Source organism: Tursiops truncatus, chromosome 4 (genome assembly GCF_011762595.2).
Source record: "Tursiops truncatus isolate mTurTru1 chromosome 4, mTurTru1.mat.Y, whole genome shotgun sequence".
In the NCBI taxonomy this organism is placed as follows: domain Eukaryota; kingdom Metazoa; phylum Chordata; class Mammalia; order Artiodactyla; family Delphinidae; genus Tursiops; species Tursiops truncatus.
The window spans coordinates 18,700,570-18,721,574 of record NC_047037.1 but is presented as its reverse complement, the minus strand read 5'-3'; the positions used below and the strand labels follow the sequence as shown (position 1 = coordinate 18,721,574).

Sequence of the window (21,005 nt, the reverse complement as noted above, 5' to 3'; positions counted from 1 at the left end):
ACCTTAAAAGTGATGATGAGGGACTTCCCTGGTGGGGCAGTGGTTAAGAATCTGCCTGCCTATAAAGGAGAAACTAACACACCATTGTAAAACAATTATACTCCAATAAAGAGGTTAAAAAAAAAAGAAAACTCAGAATTGACTGAAATGTATTGGAAGCAGGACATATATTTGAAACTCAGTGACTCTGGGCTAGAAATACTATCAACAGTGTTAAGGACATATACAAAATGAATGCTTTGTGTGATTCTCTTTCTATAATACATTGTCTTTTTTAACATTGTATTGTTCAATATTTAATTAGATTATATTTTGAAAGCAAAAAAAAAAAAAAAGAATCTGCCTGCCAATGCAGGGGACACGGGTTCGATCCCTGGTCCAGGAAGACCCCACATGCCGCAGAGCAACAACTACTGAGCCTGTGCTCTAGACCCAGGAGCCACAACTACTGAAGCCTGCATGCCTAGAGCCCGTGTTCCACAACAAGAGAAGCCACTGCAATGAGAAGCCGGCACACCACAACGAAGGGTAGCCCCCGCTGGCCGCAACTTGAGAAAGCCCGCACACAGCAACGAAGACCCAATGCAGCCAAAAGTAAATTTTTAAAAAATGATGATGAAATACAGCTTTTAAAACGATGCTTGAGACTCAGACTCTGGACTGTGGCTAAGTTGTGTCCGCCAGGATCTCTTCTTTCTGTTGTTTAGCTGAATGCTTCTGCTTAACAACACTCTGCTATTAAGAGTGCCCTCACCTCATAAGGTATCACCACGGCAAGAATCAGGGGACTCAACAGACAGAGAAAATATACTGTCACAAGCCTACACTCAGAATTAATGATGAGCTGTTTTTTAGTTTCGACGAGAAGCCACAGCTTGTTGTTAATAACAGAGGAACGCCTAAGAATCCTATAGTTCTGATGTCTCAGTCAAATCTGTGAGGGTGTTGGAAGGACTGTGTGATTTAGAAAAAATATATATATATACATCTACATATATAGTTTTTAAAGTCTCAGTGAGTTACTTCAAATAAAGTCTCAATGAGTTACTTCAAATAAAGTAGAAACCAGAATTCTGCGGACATTTAGAATATTTAAGACCAGGCATTTGAGCCAAAAAAATGTTTGCCTACAAAATTTATTTCTTTCATTGTCTGCCAGGAGGGTTACATAAGCCTTTCTTCAGTACCACCCAAAGCCCTCAGTAAAAGGAACACACACAAATAACGACGAGATAAAGGTTCCAAGTGGAAATTCAACTGTATTTATTTTTCTTATACAGAATCAGAGAAGTAAAAACCAGTACCAAACTCCAGTTAAAATGGTTTGAGCTGATTGATTTTTCTGCATACTTTCTGTATGTATAGCAATCTAAATTAAAAATAAACACACATATGTCATATTACAAAATGTAGAAATAATTTTTTTAAAAGTTAAAATACTAACACATAAATGATGTAGTGTGTTAGGGAAACGGTCTCTGTCAATCACCCATTTTCCCAATTAAATTAATCTACAATTTCCTTTTAACAGCTTTTATTTTTCATAAAAGTGGCACTTTCGGAAGTTACTTTCCAATTATGTCATGAGAACACAACTTGTCACTAACAGAACTCACTCCAGATCACCTTCTTCTACAGAGAGCTTTTCTCCCAAGCTGGAGACAGCAGCATCCCAGCAAGCTAAATGTTTTACTCTGTTTTCATGTATATTGTATAATCAGTGAAAAGAAATGGCATTTCACATCCTAAATTCTATGGTGAAACGCTAACAATTACTAAGATTTCATAGAATTGCAAATAGGTTTTGACAATGTAGTTACTTCAAGAAAATGTGTTTTATCAGGGGGAATAAAAACCTTAAAAGATCTCTGAAATTATTTTTCAATTTCAATTTTTAATCTGCCTTTTCTCTGGCAAAATTATTGGATGAAATGTTGAAATTTATTGACTGATTTAGGACTAAAAAGGTGAGATATTGTGGCAGTTCTTTTATAATAAGAAATATAGTATAAATAGCACCTTATCATGAATTCTGCAGGGGTTTTAACACTTACAATAATAGGAAAGAGCCTTTAAATAGTTGTTCTTACTTTAGATTTCTAGCTTTAGTGTTCTTTAACAAAGGCCATATTTTATGGCCTGAAAAATAACAACAAAAATTATATCTGGCTTCATTTATTAGTAAACACATAGTCAGGGTCCATATTTAATTCTGGAAAAATAATTGTTATGTTCATTAATAAATGTTCCAACTAATTTCACTAAAAAAATTCTTCTAGTATTTTCTAATGCCACAAGCTTACTAGGAAATTACGTCTAAAAACTGATAATACAAATCATCGATGTTTTAACTGCTTTAAAAAGAGAGGGGTATCTGTTTCTTTTATGTTTAATAACCTGAAAATGAGTCTATAAAAATATTTTTTAAAAATACAGTAACACTGCTCAGTTTTACTAGGTCCCTTGTTTCTGAGTCTTTTTTTTTTTTTCTTTTTCTTAGAAAGAATGTACAATGCTTTTTGCAATTATTGCTAACACAAGAGGAAAAGAAATAGTGCTCCCTCCAATTTAGTAGCTAAAGAAACATCTACCCCCATCTCTCTCAGAGCGCTTCGAGAGAGAGAGAAGGAATCAGAGGAACAGAAACCATGGGTCCTTCAGGGGAAAAAAGTCACTTCATTGTGTTGGAAGCAATGGTAGGTTTATGGTCTTGTCCGCCTACACACTTAACATCAGCGTAGACAGGACAAGACTAGCCCTGCCCCTCCTTCTCCCACATAAAGTGCACCGAAGCCTTCTTTTCTTCTACAACAGTCCTTTGGTACAAAGACTGTAGGAGAAAATTGTTGCTTTGCTCTTTGGGGGCACCTCATACCTCCTGCTCGTCTTGCTTTTGGGGTACTATAGCTTGTCTATTTCCATTTCACACCTAACAGCCTTTCCACTATATTCCCTAACTTTACTACTTCATCTCTGACCTTTACACTTGCTTTCTTTCCAACAAGATAAGATGTATTCTGCCATCTATCTTTTGGTAGATCGAAAAGGATCTCAGATCCCCAGCAAATAAGCCCCTCGGGAGTGGAAAGGTTCCTCTCAGAGACCTGCATTATTAATGTCTCTCAAAAAAAGATATTAAATTCATAGATTATAAATAATGTCCGTTCAAAATATTAAACAGTTGAGGACTTCATTGGCAATGCAGGCAGGGTGCATGCCAGGCAAACCCAATGCTCTCTCTCAGTCCTTAAAAGCTAATAAAAAACGGTTTTGGTTACATAAGAGGTATTGAGTACATATTTCATGCCTTTTTATACCAACTGTAGCAAACAAGGTTAGGATAATATACTTAGGAATCAACATTAGTGACTTCAGAAACATGTCTCCACCATACACCCTCAGGGGGCATTTTTTTACATGTCAGTCAGAGATCTGCTTCATCCTTCAAACAGTTTCATAGATAAGATTACTTTAAACCCTTGAAATCTTGAAAGAAGCAAAACCGACAAGGCTTTGGAAGTTTAAAAGCAACAGCTTACTGCGTGTGCCATCAGGTTGAAAGCTACGTGGTCCTGATGTTTTCAGAACGGTTTCAAAAGACAGAGATACAGTTGTCACTGATTTATCAAAAACATTTGACTGCCCTTTGTCATCAGCTACAAAATGATAGTGCTTCATAAAATAAACATTTGAGTTCTAAGCTGCAGTTTAAAAACAAAAAAATCCAACTTGTAATTTTAAAAACCTTTGTTTAATAGATGTTCATAATTAGTACCAAACTGGTCTCTTTCATAAGATCTTAGTGTAGGAGCTGTGACTAACGCTGCTGTTACTCTCCTGCTGGAAGGACTAGCTGGCTAGATGCTGTGCAGTAAAATGCTAAAGGATAAACTACAATAGGACTGTGTGTGCCTTTGTGAATACAGGGTAATAAGAACCAACAGAACCAGCATGGATCCCAGACTACATTGTATTCCAAACAGCAGAATTTTACTATCTGTACAATGATTTTTAAAGCTCAAGTTAAATATTTTTTAAAGCATTTGGTACTAATGTCATCAATACAGTTTTTGAAACTGTAAATCAGGTTGAATTTTGTGTACATTTCCTGGACCGAGCCGCCTGTCAGAAGTCACTGCCTGTGGTCAGCTTTTCATGGTTTATAATCAATTGACGTATAAATTTCAGCTAACACCCATAAAGCTTAGTCATGGGGCAGCAGAAAGGAAAGCAGAGAAGCAATTCTGCATAATCAATTCTGCTGAAACAATTCTGCATAACCCATCACAGGAAGGCAGGCTTGCAGAAAATGAAAATAGAATGTTTATTTATGTTTAACTTACGTTACTGTCAATCAACTCCAGGCAATGATTAAATTGGCCACAAGGAAAGGAGGGAGCATGCGTCACGGAGGCAGTAAGCGGCACACCTGCAGACTTGCTCTGCTCCATCTCTTTTTCCAAGAGGCCCAGGAAATGTCAGGTCACGGCTGCATCCAAGCTACAGTGGTACTGCTTACAGCCAGGTTAGAAAAGGCTCGCTTTTGTTCAGAGCAGATTCTACATCATTGAAGAGGGGGATCAGATCTTCAGATTCCAAAGTTCCTAGATCAACATTTGTTCCCGGAAGACAGTCAAGAAAATCAGGGAACCGGGTCTGCTGAGGGTTGATGTTCATGGGTGCCTGGCCTGCATTTTCTCCTATAACAGAATGAAATGAAACCATTTTAATTCTTTTTTAGAGCTCTTGAAAGAGGGACAGATTCAAGTGTCAACATAACTCTCATCTTCATTTCCACTGTGTCTACATTCCACCAGAAGATTTTATTGCTGCAGGTCTAAAATATTTCATCTCTGTGCAAAAGTTCAGCTTCCACATTATTGAAACTGAATTGGAGATGCTCACTCCTAAGAGATGCAGAGATGCCAGGTGAACCTTTCATTGTTCTGGGTAGACACTGTCCAGAATGGGTAAATCCAGGGAAACAGGAAAGGAGCAAATGAGGGTGCTGTGGACCTGACCTACAATCAATGACTTCCCATGACAACGGCGTGAAGAGCTGGTTTGAGTAGAGAGGCCCTGCCTGTCATAAAAACCTTATCACAGAGCTATAATCCAATGATTTAACTGTAAGCTCAAATTTGCCCGTATCATCCCTCTTTATGTTCAAAGAGAGTAGTGAGGAGTTTCTTTTAACCACGTTGTTAAAAAGCTATCTTCATTGATGACTCTAGGGGTCATTTTCAAAGTATTTTAGAGAGGGGGTGTTGCAGTTCACCCCCCTCACTCCACACACACATACAGCCCGCAAGTATCTACGCTTCTCACAATGCACGTGAGTCACAATGCATGGGAGCTGACTAAGGTTCTGAGAAGTCTTGTAATAAGGAAGTCTGATATATTTTGCTTAAGCCACTATGACCTAAAGCCATTTTATCGTCGAATGCAATTTTGGCCGAATTTATATCCTAATAGAACTAGAGTCTATAGAACCTAGTTGAGAGAATGCTGTTCCAGAGGAAAGTTAAGTGTCTGGGATATAACATGTGGAATACATGCTCTTCATGAATGATAGTATAGGAGAAGACGTACGGACAATGGAGGAAATGAGCTTTTTAGCTGTGTAACCTTATTTAGACACACTTCACCTGTCTGAAATTGGGATTATAGCACCTTCACAAATTGGAGTTAGGTGCCATGTAATATCTGCCACACATCCATGGCTCTGGGCTTCTTTCATACATACACACTTAGGAGAATACAAAAACGCATTGCTTGTTGATTGTGCTGAGAGGAAGAAAAACCTGGGAACTCAATCACAGTTAATGACATAATATCAGAGCAACTGGCTTGTTCCAAGAACCCCAACCAATTTTCTGAAGGGATAAAATACACCTCACAGTCACACCTCATAGTGCATTGAAAACTATGGCCAGCTTTCACCATGGAATCACTTTTAAGAAACGTATTAAATTAGCTTTTGTGCCCTACAAGTACGGTAGCCTTCCTGAAAAGCCTGCTTAGGAATTTCACTATTCTGAGCAAAACAGGAGAAAACTCATTTTAACCATATGCATTTTCCAAGGAGAAAAAGTACATTTTTCTGAGTGATGAGGGAAAAATACTCAAACTTGCATTTTGGTGATAGTAAAACTTGAGGGCTTTTCTATAACTCATAAAATATCAATGACTCTTAGGACTATTTTATAGGATTTTCATTGCAAAAGGCAGTATTTTAAAAGTTAAATCGAGTTCAACATGACCTCAGTGCTGTTGTGTTACTGACTTGAAAAACATTAGTTTAGAAAAGAAAATCCAAAATAACTTTTTTCTACCCACTAGAGTGTAACAAATGGAAATGAGGCTTAAAAAAACTATCTGCCCTGAAAAATCAGCCGATCTAAAGTGCTGGATGTCTTTTTTTCTTCATCTCCAGTTAGAATTATTCATCTCTACTGATTTCCCATTTTAACTTTTTAATAAGTCAAGAAATCATTTTTTAACCAAATAAAATCTCTCTGTTTTAAAGAATTCCTCTTATCCTTTCTCCTCGGGCATGGAAAGCATGAGGAGACTAGTTAAGGTTCTTCAATAAGGTTAACAATCTTGAACTCTCTCTCTTTGGAGCAACTCTGCAACCTCGTAGTAATTTTGGGGGTCTTTGCAGTTTTATCCATTTAAAAAGTGGGGCATAGTGTACAACATGGGGGATATAGCCAATATTTTACAATAACTATAAATGGAGTATAACCTTTAAAAATTGTGAATCACTGTATGGTACACCTGTAACTTATATAATATTATACGGAAACTATACCTCAATTAAAATATAAAGGATGCATATCTGCATAGATAATAAAAATGAATGAATGAATGAGTGAAAAGTGGGACAGACCAAAAAAAACCAAGCAATTCTTAAAAGGGTGTGATTATTGCAGAATATTCTGGAAGGTGGATGACTTCCAGCCTTTGCTCCTGTTATTCCCTCTACTCTATCCTCACACCATGTCCAGCTGTTGTTTCCATGTGTATTTTGCAAAGGGAGTGTTCAGCTGGCTTGTTCCCATTCAGCATGTGGTCAGCATGTGATCAGTGCATCTACTAGATCTTTGCCAGCCACACTGGAGCTCAGCTTTTCCTCATCTTGTTCCTGAAAAAGTAATTACATTTCTCCCCTTGAGGGGGTTTATGCCCACTCCCTATAAAGGCTTCACAGATGTGACCCTAAACCCAACAGGCTGACACTCACTACACCAGGTTAACCTGGAACCCTAACATTTAACAAGACCAACTTGTACATTACTTCATCCTTCTTAGAAGGAGGAGAAGAGGAGAAGACAACTTTGTGCCAAGCTCTGTGACCTCATGAGCCCTCACAACTCTACAAGATGAGCACATTACTCCTACTTTACAGGTGAGAAATTCTGAGGCCCCTGGGAGGTTATGTCACTTACCCAAAGTCATTACTAAGAAGTAGAGAAGCAAAGATCCAGCTCAGGTTGCCTGACTGCAATGACTATGCTCTTTTCAGGACACCACTTAATTCTACATTTTGGCTTCAAAAACATTCCCTACTTCTCCACTCAATGTCATTTTAAAAAGCCATAGAATAGAATCCATCTTCTTTTATTTTTAAATGTCAAGCTTGGATTTAGATCTCCTGAGTCATTTCTTATTTAACTTTGCTTTTTATCTTTACTGGCTTCCCAGTGTTTAAAAGATGAAAGCAAACAATTATTAAACACAGGAAGGAGCCACTTCATCAGGCAGGTCTGAAGAGGGCAAGATAAATCTCACACCGAAAAATAAAGACAGGGATGAAGAGAGGGAGGGAGGGAAGCAGGAAGGGAGGGAGAAGGCTGAAGTAATAAATTGAAGAATAACAAAACAAACAGTTCAAACTATTCCTGTGTGACTCCTCACAAGACAGTCTGTGCAATTCTCTCAACAAGTAGATGACGGGCTGCACGGAGAGCCCGGAACAGCTGCTCCAACCTTCTGGCCGAGTTTGACTTTTGTCTGAGCAGTCGTTTAGTTTTAGAGCGCAAAGTGCAGTCATCGAGGAGCAGAGGGTAACAAACACGGGCGCTCTGGACAAGGGCACTGGGGAAAGCAATCATTTCATCACAGAACGATTTTCTTTCAACAGTGAGGATGGAGGAGAAACTTGCATGAACAGCTCCAAAGAGGGGATACATCAGCTATTATTTAATTTTTTTAAGTCCATTTTCAGGGTGTTTTTTTTTTAATTGAAGTATAGTTGATTTACAATGTTGTGTTGGTTTCAGGTGTGCAGCAAAGTGATTCAGTTGTATATCTATAGATGTAGATATAGATATAGATACAGATATTTATATAGATATAGATATTTATATAGATATTCTTTTTCAGATTTTTTTTCTATTATAGGTTATTTCAAGATATTGAATATAGTTCCCTCTGCTATACAGTAGGTCCTTGTTGTTAGCTGTCATTTAATTTTGGTTTCAGAATATCTTCTGGGAGTTTAGGACTTTGATAATTAAGTCTAGACCAAATTTGGAGGCATCGCTCCTAGAGAAATGGTGAAAAGGAGGTAACCGGGAAGCCAGCTGAGGCCTAGCCTGAAAGCAGGGCAGGCCAGGAACTATGTTAAATTTAACTGCTGAGGGAGGAAACTGTTACCATGTTAGGATTTGGAGCTGACATTTTAGAATCCTCTGAGTTGCTTAACTTTCCAAATGCCCACTGCCAATTACTTCCCAAATGCAGTTAATGACATGAAAAAATTTGCATACTGGTGGCCTGTACATTACAACCAAAAGCTAGAAAAAAGCATAAATATTCCACTGTGGAAGAATGGCAAAGCAGACAGTGGTATGTTAATGCAATTGTGAGGAAAGGGCTATATGAAGCAAGGACAAACAAAAGGAAGGAAGGGAGGGAGGGAGGGAGAGAGAAGAAAAAAGCAGAAACTAAAATCCTGTGCCCATATATAAAACTATATTTGATCCAATAAAGATGTTAAAAATAAATAAATAAAACAAAATAAAATAAAAGGCTACTCCTGGAATTAAAAAAAAAAAACTATATTTGTATAAACTATGGAGAAGGGGCTAGAGTTTATTAATAGTGCCTGGGTTCCAGTGGCTTTTCAGCTGTTAGTTTATGTTGTTGCTGAGGTTAAGTGTCTCTCGTTGGATTTTAGAATTGAGAGGACTAGGGAACTTCCTTGGCGGTCCAGTGGTTAAGACTCCGCTCTTCCAATGCAGGGGGCACAGGCTGCATCCCTGGTCAGGGAACTAAGATCCCGCATGCTGAGCGGTGTAGCCAAAAAAAAAAAAAAAAACGAATTGAGATGACTAAAGAGACAATTTAAAAGTGCAAACCTACTGCAAGGCCTCGCAGGCTTGGCTCCTACCTGTGTCCATCTCATCCACGTTGCTGAGGAAGTCCTCCGGAGTCGTCGGGACACTGTAGCACCCTAGCCCCAGGCCGCTGTCGGTGCTCTGCTCCCTCGAATGATATGGCCCCCTGCAGAGCAAAAGACGGAAAAAAATTTCAAAATTAAAATACAGTCATGAAGATCCTCAACTAGTGTAGTTCTGTCCACCTGCCCGATCTTCAGATAACAAAGGGAGGTGGACTTTGCACTTCCTTTTAATTTTGAAACATATATCCCTGTGTCAGTGAAATTAATAAATTGTAAGCAAAAAAAACCTGGCCATTCATACTAAATTGACACTGATTCCCTTTTCATCTCAAAATAACAATTTGAACACCATTCTACATACAGAGAATGATACCATTTATGTACACTTTTTCAAAACCGAAAACGAAGTTGAATATTGTTTCTGGATACAGACATTAACAGGCAATAAGAAATATAAAAATATGTGTGATGAAAAAAGAAAAAAAAAATGGGTGTGATGGATACACAACAATTTCCAAATAGTGGCTACCACTAGGGAGGGAAGACGGGAAAGAAATGGATTTCAGTGGTGGTGGGGAAGGGTTTAAGTATTAATTGTAATACTTATTCAAAAAAAAATAAGATCTATGGAAATATGCAAAATGTGGGAGTTGGGTACGCGGGTAAATCTTAAGTTATTCTTTATACTCTTCTGTACATTTGAAGTAGTTTTAAATCAATCATTTAAAAACGCCTTTCTTTCATTATTTCCCTTACTGTTTGTTTTCATCTCTCTATTTTTAATAACTTTCATAACTGTATTTGCTTGTTTGCCAGAAGACTCTGCAAGGGCAGAAAAGACACAGGAAATAGAATACTGCCTTTTATTTGGGTGTAAAAGGCTACAGTTAAGGTTGACTACTTCTACTCATGAAGATATTTCTGGTTCAATCACCTTTTCCTTCTGCTCATATATTTCATATTTTAAAACAACACCTTTTTGTTTTAATGAAAATTTTAAATTGTGAAATAATTTTAGAATCACACAGAAGATGTAAAAAGAGTACAGAGTTCCTGTGCATCCTGTTCCCAGCTTCCCCAGGGACATGGTACACAACCATAGCACAGTGATCAACACCAGGAATTGACAATGTATAATACTATTAACTAAACTATAGACCTTATTCACATTTCGCCACAAACATCACCTCTTAATTGTGTTGCTCCCTTATTTGCCATATGACATGCTTTTTATCCCCTGTTGGCTACATAAAACCACAAGATTCTTCTAAATAATTACTATACAACACCATCCCATTGAAATCGTTAAGTTCATCCCCATTTTCAAATTATTGACTAGGGGTTTACTCCATGCCATAGCAACAATTTTTGAATTTGAGATTTTTTAAACCTCCACATCCTCCCTCTATCTTAACCCCATCCTCCAAGCTCCCCAGCTTTTCCCAACATAAACAAAGATCTGTTATACTGTAAACCACATAATAAAGAAAGCAAAAATAAGTGGCCCTAAAATGTTGACTTACCCATTGAGGAAAGGATCCGAGCTATTATTAGTGATGGATCTCATGTCTGGAGTCATGGCGGGTGGGTTGACAGCAGCCTGAACCGTGGCTAGAGTCTCGGCTTCCATGGGGAGCTGTCTACAGAGGGCGGCTTCCTACAGAGAGGTGACAGTCCGAGGGAGAGGCAACAGTGATTCTTTCATTGTCATAAGGATCGGAGCAAAGGATGCTTCGCATAAAAACTTTTCACCAAACACAAAAGCGCTTTATGTTTATTCCTCATACATCAAAATCATCAGGAAATCATTAGTGTTCTTTCTCTGAAGAAATCTTATAGATATAAGTCACTTTCTCACATTCACAAAGTTAATGAGAAGCTCATGCAATATTTGCCCTCAAGGCACTTACATAGCAACTATCTAACCCATCCAATTGCTTAAAATACCCAAATCAGGGCTTCCCTGGTGGCGCAGTGGTTGAGAGTCTGCCTGCTGATGCAGGGGACGCTGGTTCGTGCCCCGGTCCGGGAAGATCCCACATGCCGCGGAGCGGCTGGGCCCGTGAGCCATGGCTGCAGAGCCTGCGCGTCCGCAGCCTATGCTCCGCAACGGGAGAGGCCACAACAGTGAGAGGCCTGTACCCACCCACCCCCCACCAAAAAAAACCCAAATCATATAAGGGCCTCTCAAGACACTTTCTCAGAGACAAGACTATTTTTACCCCAGGTGCTCAGACCAAATCTAAGTCAATCAAAGCAGTTGGACTCCTCTGGACTAGCAGGTACATTCTGGTCTTTGCCGCTTATAGGCCAGTAAAGCAGTGGGATTACAGAGTTCTGGCTCTGCATTGTCACATCTGGCAGTTTGATATCAATAATAACCAGGAGAGCAGAACAACCAGTTTAAAAGCTTGTTAGTCAATCAGTTTTTCTATGTTACTAATTATTTTGTTGACTAAAATGGCTGAAGTTTGGGGCACCATGCACATGCAATCCAAATCCCACTGACGATTAACTATTCGATAGCACGTGGATTTCATTAGCAAAAATTAAAACACTAGCATTTTTTTTAAGCTAGCACTACTTTGCCAAGGAGAGTCAATCCAAAAGGTCACAAATCTGACTGCAATTACTTTCTCTAGATACAACCTCTAGGGAGTCTCTCCCATTTTGACAAACATGACCAGACATCAAATTCCTTTCAAATTTGCTGCTGTTTCCAGAGAATAATACTTTTATATATTTAGACATGCATCCAAAACCAAAGTTAGGCCCTCGGCATATTTATGCCTATCACTTTCCCACCACGCAGGCTGAATCACTGGTCTCACCATCCCTCAAAACCCCAAAACCATGGCTACAATGGCAAACAGAATATTTAGACCATCTAAGCTACAGTGTCTGTGTTAGATCCCTTCCAGCCCTGACACACAATGATTTTAGAGAGTAACTGCTGTCTAGACAAGTCTAGTGAAATCATCGGCCATAAAAACTTTCGGTTATTAGAGTTCATTATACTGTTCTGAGGAGTTATGGTAGCATAGCTCTTATAAACCATGAAGACCTGATTGATAAGAAACTGCATTGTCAACTTATACTGAAATAAATACCCTGTCTAGACAGGGCTCTTGGTTCACCTCTGTTCATTTCGATTGCAAATAATCAAATACTTAACTAACAAATTTTATTCAGTAATCTGTAAAAAGCAAACCAAAAAACGGAGTTTTTTTTTTTAAGGGGGATTTTAATCTCAATCTTGGAAGTACCTTCTGACTAAATCTAGAAAAACTGAATTATTTCCTATAGTTGTTTTTATGTGGTAGGCAGTGTGCATTAGAAATCTTATCTTCCAACCAAAGCTTACTCGGAGGCCTCACACACAAGAATAACAGGGATTGGACCTGGTGTGAAGAGCACAGAGGCCACTAACCTCTCAAACAGACTCATACACAGAGTCTGAAGACAGCTAGTCAATGATATAATTTCTAGTCCTTTATAAACTGTAAATGCAAAGATCCTTTGGGCAATAACCTTCATTAACCAAAAAAATCAACTGTAACTAGAATATTCCAATTCTCCAAACTTTCTGAATAAATGTGGAGTGTACCCCTAAACGGATACCCATTTAAACATACAGCTTGAAGAGACTGCTGCATTTCTTTACATGTGACACAATTTTATCACCATATATCTTAAGAACACTAGTTGAATTTGCAGTTTCCAGGTGGTCTGCATTTCGATATAATAAGAATCATTTCTGGAACTTCACTGGGGAAAAAAATATAGATACAATGTATATATGAATTATTTGTCATCTCTAATGATATATCATATGAAAATAAAACGTTTAAATTATAAGAAAAATATCTAGTTTCTGATATTTTAAGCTTTCCTCTTCATTTAAATTACTCTGGGAATAGGTCAAATAGATACAATATGCATTTTAAAAGAATGCTTGTGTGTGGCTAAATATATAAATGAAATTCAAAAGAACTATTTATAATAACCAAAGCTGGAAGAACCTATACTATTATATATCAGGGAAAATGTTTCATGGTGCCATTTCACGTCTGTCCCCTCTATTTAAAATGAGAGATAACTGAAGTTCCATTCCTCAGCATCGATGTTTCCCTAACTACTTTGAGGACTTGACCCCCTCGGCATCATAAGAGGCAATGCTCCGTTCTGCCTGTAGGGGGCTCGCACTATCATTTTCGCCTCCGAATGACTAACTTGGGAGAGAGAATACAGAAAAGGTGTTGAATATACCTGAAAACTAACTTTGCAATATAAATTAGGCCAGTCTGAGTTAGAAACTTTTCCGAGGGGGCAACACTTTCTTCGAGATTACTCTAAGATTATTCTTAAGTCACAGCAGCCACTGTGAAGGTTATGTTGGCCCCTGGCTCCAAACCCACCTGCTCCCTATCCCACCTGGACGGTGGCCCACAAAGCCTGCCTGACAGCCCTGTCCACGTCTCCTCCTTTGTCTCGGACGGGACCCCCTCACTCCTTCACTCCCTCCCCACTGCCCCTCCCACTTCCGGCATCTGCTCCAACTGTTCGTTCTGCTTGGAACACTCTCCTCAGATCGTCCTGAAGTTCACTCCCTCACTGATGTCTGTCTCAACAGACGCCATCTCGTCAGAGATTACATTCAGTGTTCTTGATGGCAACTTATATATTTACCGTCTGTCTTTCTCTTTAGAATGTAAAGAGAGGAAAGCGATCTTATTTGGCATGTTCACTTCCGTATCCCCACTGTGTATAACAACCCAGGCATATATATTATAAAATATTCACTCAACGAAGAAATGAAAAATATTGCTGGAATTCAAATGGAAGTATTTTAAATTATAATTAACAATAAAAGGAAAACTTAACTAAGATCATTCAATTCTCATCTTCAACCACAAGTATGAGTCAAACAACAGTCTACTATATAGATCCCAGCTAGCCAGGCTCAAACTCCATCCTAATGAAATGATCCCACGGTGTTCCTCCTGCTCCCAACACAGGAGATGGGCAGGAGGGCAGAGTGGTCATGGGCAGGGATTCCAGGGCCAAATGCTTGGATTTGAACCCTGGCCATGCCATCTCCCAGCCAGTTATCTAATTTCTTTGTTCCCCATTGGTAAAGTGAGGATAATAACAGCATCCACCCAATAGGGCAGCTGTGGTGATAAAATGAGGTAACACGTATAGGGTACTTAGAGCAGTGCTGGCGCACGAGATCACTTAACAAATGTTAACTAAGTATTATTATCGTCTTATGCTCTGTATTCCAATCCCAGAAAACAAAACAAAAGCAAAAACACAAATAAACAATCTTAAAAGTCACACTACCACATGGAACTGACCCACTTTGAATGGTCTGACAACTTTTCCTGGCCAACTTTCACCTTGGAAGGATTACACCAAATGTGACGTTCATCATGAGTCAGCAAGGCTAAGAATATAACTTTTTAAAAATTTTACCAAGGAGCGGTTTGTAAACCTTTTTGTATAACATAAAATTGATTTTTAATGTAAGTGGAGAATGGTGAGAAGTTTCATTTCATTCAATTATGTTTTATAATAGTTCCATATTTAGATTTTTTTTTTTTTTTTCCACACTGCATGGCATGTGGAACTTCCCCAACCAGGGATGGACCCTGCACCCCCTGCAGTGGAAGTTTGGAGTCTCAAACACTGGACTACCAGAGAAATACCCATATTTAGAATTTTTAAAGGTCTAGCCTTTTTTGAATGAAAACAGTTTCCTATTTCTGTTCATAAATTGAAACAGCAATACAAAATCTAAGGTTTGGAAATAAAAGAACTAACCTCACTAACACGTCCCCGTCCAAAGAAAGGAGGATTTTTATTTAAAAAAGAAAAAAAAAAAAGAAACTAAATTTAAGTATAAAATTAAACCCCAGACGCAGTATGATTTTGGCTGCCACGTGACCTCCGCTGCCCTTGCCCGGGCAGAAATGAAAGGCAAACACCTGACTTTAGTCTGACCAAGATGGGGGAGTCAAGACTGAAGGAGAAGCGGAAGCAAAGGCTGCAGATGGGGCACTGGGCTAAGTGAACTGATGTGGAAACAGGGGGACAGTTGAACAGGGCTGGTCTAGGACAAGACTCAGGTCTCCAACTCAGAGCTGGCAGTGCAGCTGCCCTAACCCTGTGCTCCCTCCCCAGCTCCCGCCAGTGCAGGCAGGATAACACATGCTAAGCTGGAGACACACCTGAGCCCCTTGGTCTGTCTCATCTCCCACCTCCACTCCAGTTCAGCAAGATCCTTTCCCAGTGTCCCTTCCACTCCCACCCACCCTATCTTCCCAAACAAGTCTTCAGTTTCCTGAAGTCCTCGGTACTTTGGGTCCCTCTTCATCAAGACATATCCCCCCACCCTTAGGGGTTCTGTTACATCACCTTTCCCAGGATGCCTTCCCTGACAACCATGACCACAGCAAACCACTACCTGCCCCTTTCCCACCCCTGAAGTCCAAAATAAAGCATCCAGCTGGGGTCTGAAACTCCATGTCTCACAGTACACTCCTCACCCGGCCCCAAAGCAGCTCTTCCTGCTGACGTCAAGCTTTCTCCTAATGCTGTCACCCCTTCTCCCAGCTCCAAATCTCAGTCAACTGTCTCCCTCAGTCCCCACAACAAGTCATTCATTTGCTCCTGTATTTATTTTTTAAAAATACTGTGGAGAGGGCTTCCCTGGTAGTGCAGTTGTTGAGAATCTGCCTGCTAATGCAGGGGACACGGGTTCGAGCCCTGGTCTGGGAAGATCCCACATGCCACGGAGCAGCTAGGCCCGTGAGCCACAACTACTGAGCCTGCGCGTCTGGAGCCTGTGCTCTGCAACAAGAGAGGCCGCGACAGTGAGAGAGGCCCGCGCACGGCGATGAAGAGTGGCCCCTGCTTGCCACAACTAGAGGAAGCCCTCACACAGAAACGAAGACCCAAAACAGCCAAAAATAAATTAATTAATTTAATTAAAATGTTAAAAAAAATACTATGGAGACTACCAGGTGCCCAGTACAGTTCTCGGCAACAGGGATACAGCAATGAAAAATACAGACGGTGTCCTGCCTCTTCAAGGATTCTAGAGGGGGAGACAGACTCCAACAGAAAATGATGCAGAAGGGCCAAGCCTCATGGGGTCCATCTCCCCGATATCTACATGCTCCAAACCTTCTTTCCAACTCAAGTCGTCTGCACTCCTTCTCTAGACCTACCAGTCTCCATGTGCAGGGGGAGATTGTTCTACACTTTGTCACGATCTTTACAAAGGTTGACCAGAGGAGAAAAATCAGGATAGGGAGCGGTCAGAGTGTCATGTCCTACGAAGGAGCAAGGGGACTGTTTAAGAGAGACTTGTGGCACACCATGGCTCTCAAACTATTATTGATTGCCACGTGGAAGAAGGAAGATTCCTTCTACCCCAGACTGGAGGCAGATCTGATGGAGGGCTTTGTAGTTAGTAGTTCGTTCAGTGATAGAACTGGCTGCTTCTCAATTCTCTGGGCTACTGGCCACTGGAATTTTCAAGCAGTTGTTGAGGGTTAAATGCTACTGGATATGACCAGGCCTTGGCACAGGAGAAAAAGTGTCCTTGGATTCAGAATGATGAAAGCTCAAATCCCAGCTGAGCTACTCCCTAGCTATAACATTTTGGAGTACATTTTTAACCTTTCAGTTTGTTCATCTGAAGAAAAAGAAAAAAAAAAAGACATAAGATTTATCTTGCTGGGCTGTTATAAAGATTAAAAAGCATATTTATCAAGAACCTGGCACAGTGAGGCAGTTACTAGAATGAGCTACTTACTCATGGTGTTAAATGTTTTAGGAGGTGGAGATGTTAGCTAATACTTGCGTATCACTTACTACTTGTGAAGCACTGCCCTAAGTGCTTTAACATACTATATTTCATTTCATCCTCCTGACAACCCAACGGTCTCCATTTTATGGATGAGGGCACTGAGGTACAGAGAGGCTAAGCAACTTTCCCAGGATCTGGCCCCAGAGTCTGTTGTCATAGCCACTACACTATGAGGAAAGCCAAAGATTGAGGTCGGGAGACCTCAAATTTTCAGCCCTTTCACCTACTGGCTATAGGACTTGGGCATGTTATTTCATTTCTCTGAGCTTGTTTTCCCAGCTATAAAACAGAAATACCAACCCCCCTCCTTCGGGCAGTTTAGAGGATTTAATGAAGTGGCCTGTTTCACTGTCCTGAACACAGTTTCCCTCTCTGAATTGGAAAAGAGATGGAACTGGACATAGTCTGTGATCCTTTTCAACGTATAAGGGTGGAGCTAGTGTCCTGGGAATTCACAAGCACATCCAGCAAAGTTATAAGTTCAGATTTTAAAGGCCAATTTCAGAAAGATCTGGAAAGCTGCCCCTGGTAACCTCACCCCTACCCTGCTCCACCACAACTTTATTTTTTCTCTACATCCAAGCTGGGGGTGGAAAGACTGTTGCAAAATAAAGGCTTGGGAATCTCTTTCAGAGTTTGTGGTCTTCCATCTAGCTCCCTAAAACGAATAATTACATGCGGGTTTACAAGCACCCTCTCCTACTGGCTGGGGGAGGGGGTGGTGTGTCAAATAGCTGGAGGGGTGTGAAAGACAAAGGCCCATCTGTAAGAGGAAGGTGTTCCTGGAAGCAAACTTCAAACCTCCTTTCCTTCCAGCTCCCCACTGGCCTGCAGCCTGCCTGTGGAATAAATCAAGAGAGGAGGTGAGAAAGTCAACAGCAGTTGAAAGCATCCTGCAGCCCTGTCCATCCCGGGCTAAGGGAGCGCCTCCCGCCAGCCAGGCCTGGCCCTCCCTGGAATGTACTTGAAAGGAAAGACAATAACCTCTTCTGAGGGTGCCTGCTTGATTTAGGTGTGTGTGGCCAGGGATACTACAAAAATGGAAGATTGTACTGTTTTAATTAGAAAGGGTGGGGTGAGTAGAAACAAATGAAAGACAAAAAAAAAAAAGACAATATTTTGAAATCCTAACATTAAAACGGTTATTCTCGTGCAGAGAAGTTGCTCTCTCTGCCGAAACTTCCCCAGACTTCAGAGGCAGAATACTGAATTATTTACCTCCTTTACGAGGAAAAAACAAAAAAAAACAAAAAACACGCCCAGTGTAAATTTCTTTTTAACTCTGTACTAAGGGATTCTAGAAATTCACTGTCACATTTCCTGGAGCCTCCCCTTTGGAAATACCTCATCACACAAGCTCAGCTGCCAGACTCAGACTGTCGAAACTCTGACACTTCGGGGAAGACATTTGTTGAGTCCATAATTGTTATCCATGGCCTGTTTGATGCTCTTTTAATTCAGGATGTACATAGCAATCCTGTGTTGCTCCATAATCTCTGTTATCCTTTAGAATCGAATTAAGGAAAACATCATATAATTTAGATAGTCTCCTCTTAAGAAAAATAGCTGAATGGATTTCGAGGTGGAATATTTCTTCGTACCTCTGATCTTATCAAGATCCGAAATATGAAGCTGCTTTGCATTTGTGCAAACCTGGTGAGCCTCCATTTAAAAAAATGTGTTTGTACTACTCAGCCATAAAAAAGAACAAAATGTTGCCATTTGCAGCAGCATGGATGGACTTGGAGGGTGTTATGCTAAGTGAAATAAGACAGAGAAAGACAAATAATGTACAATATCACTTATATGTGGAATCTAAAAAAATGCAACAAATAGTGAATATAGCAAAAGAGAGGCAGACTCACAGGTATAGAGAGCAAGGTAATGGTTACCAGTACAGAGGTTGGGGGTAATACACAGATGAGGGGTGGGAGGTACAAGCTATTGGGAATAAGACAGGCTCAAGGATGGATCGTACAACATGGGGAATATAGCCAATGTTCTGTAATAACTGTAAATGAAAAAACCTTTAAAAATGAATTTAAAAATTGTAATAACCTATAATAGAAAAGAATCTAAAATGAATATATATATATATATATATATATAACTGAACACTTTGCTGTATACCTGAAAGTAACACAACATTGTAAATCAACTGTATTTCAATACAAATTTTTTTAAACTGTATAAAAAATATTTAAAAATAAATAAATAAAAAATTTAAATGTGTTTGATTTATAATATCTTTCAAAAGGGTCCCTTTTATTTATTTATTTATTTATTTATTTATTTTTGCGGTACGCGGGCCTCTCACTGTTGTGGCCTCTCCCACTGCGGAGCACAGGCTCCGGACGCGCAGGCTCAGCGGCCACGGCTCACGGGCCCAACCGCTCCGCGGCACGTGGGGTCTTCGCGGACCGGGGCACGAACCCGTGTCCCCTGCATCAGCAGGCGAACTCTCAACCACTGCGCCACCAGGGAAGCCCTGGGCCCCTTTTAAAAGAATTGGTATTTATCAGAAAATGGATTATTTCTGGGACTTGTAGGCAAATAGAACACTGACAGCAGTTACAATGGAAGCCCTTTGAGGGTAGAAACCAAGCCTATTCGTTCACTGCTGTGCGTTTAGTGCCTAGAGCATGCTGAACAAATGAATGAATGAACGTAGACAGCCAGGTTACTCTACAGGGATCCACACCCTGGGTGGACAACATGACCTCTGATGTTGCAGTCAATCCTGAAACCTAATTCTCTGAAATGCTTTTCTAAAAGGAAATTATAGCCCCAGGTGCTGAAGGCAAGACTCTATGAAGCAGCCACTACTTAGGCTATGATATGACACTTTTTAACGTCTCTAAATAGCTATTCTTCACATGACAAAAAACAGACCTCAGAACCTTCCCTGGACCAGTGCTGCTCACAGCCGGGTGTGTCCCTCCCCCGGGTCCTCGGTCAGGAATGGCTGCCAGAGGCCGGCCAGCTGGCCGGCCAGACCCGGTAGTGGTTGTCAAGCCCAACAAAAATCTGTGAGACCTGCCAAAAGAATTCTGAGGCCTCCTGCCCAAGCCCTCTCCCCTTGTCCCTGTTGCCCTGGCAACCAGAGGCCGGGCTTAGTCAGCATTTTTGTTTGACAAGCTGCTTTCTCCTGTCCACTGAGCCTCAATTAAGGGAAGGATGGGGGTAAAAGCAGTGCTGAGTCTGCCTGGGAATAATAACCATTTCCCAACAACGCAGAGGGAGCGAAGGCTTCTTCACTTAAGACTCTTCCAGGCCCTGGAGGCTGACGGGAAGTCCTCGAGGTTAAAATCATCTTTGAGGCAGAAGGTCCCCCAGCTTCATATTTAAATGAATAATACAACGAAATACTCTCCTCAGATAAAGCCAAGAGTCTGTTTTTATGTCAAGGAATTGTTCTTTCAGAGGGGTAAATAGGGACTGCGAAGCCTGTTTCTCAATTTCTTACGAGTTACTCAAATTTTCCATTTCCTCCGGTAAAGTTGTAAACATGCCCTTTATGATACTGAGCAAATACTGTGTTGGTTTTTAAGCTGTAACAGCAGAATAATCTATAGTCTTGTGGGCACGTGTGGCTCACAGTATTTTAAAAATTTATGTCCAGAAACGTTGGAGAAAGGATTCCAGGCAGCTTAGAATAGATATGTCCAAACTCACAGCACAACTTCCATGGCTGATACAGAATAAATAAATGAC

General features: G+C 40.3%; 1 protein-coding gene and 1 long non-coding RNA gene across 4 annotated transcripts in view; both read right to left on the bottom strand.

Moving 5' to 3' along the window:
- Window positions 1-1,246: 1,246 nt before the first annotated feature.
- Window positions 1,247-21,005, bottom strand: part of WWTR1 (WW domain containing transcription regulator 1) — a 131,868-nt gene continuing 112,109 nt past the window's right edge. For all 3 annotated transcript variants that reach the window (XM_073803706.1, XM_004316774.4, XM_073803707.1), the window contains 3 exons: window positions 10,936-11,069; window positions 9,401-9,513; window positions 1,247-4,700 (listed from right to left, as the gene is read on the bottom strand). In XM_073803706.1, coding sequence (XP_073659807.1) covers window positions 4,516-4,700; window positions 9,401-9,513; window positions 10,936-11,069 — 432 coding nt within the window. In that variant the 3' untranslated portion in view covers window positions 1,247-4,515. The remainder of the gene's footprint in view (window positions 4,701-9,400; window positions 9,514-10,935; window positions 11,070-21,005) is intronic.
- Window positions 12,636-19,601, bottom strand: LOC141278533 (uncharacterized). Its single transcript, XR_012331313.1, has 2 exons — window positions 18,636-19,601; window positions 12,636-18,130 (listed from the first exon to the last, which is right to left on the bottom strand). It is a non-coding gene; the product is annotated as an uncharacterized lncRNA (long non-coding RNA).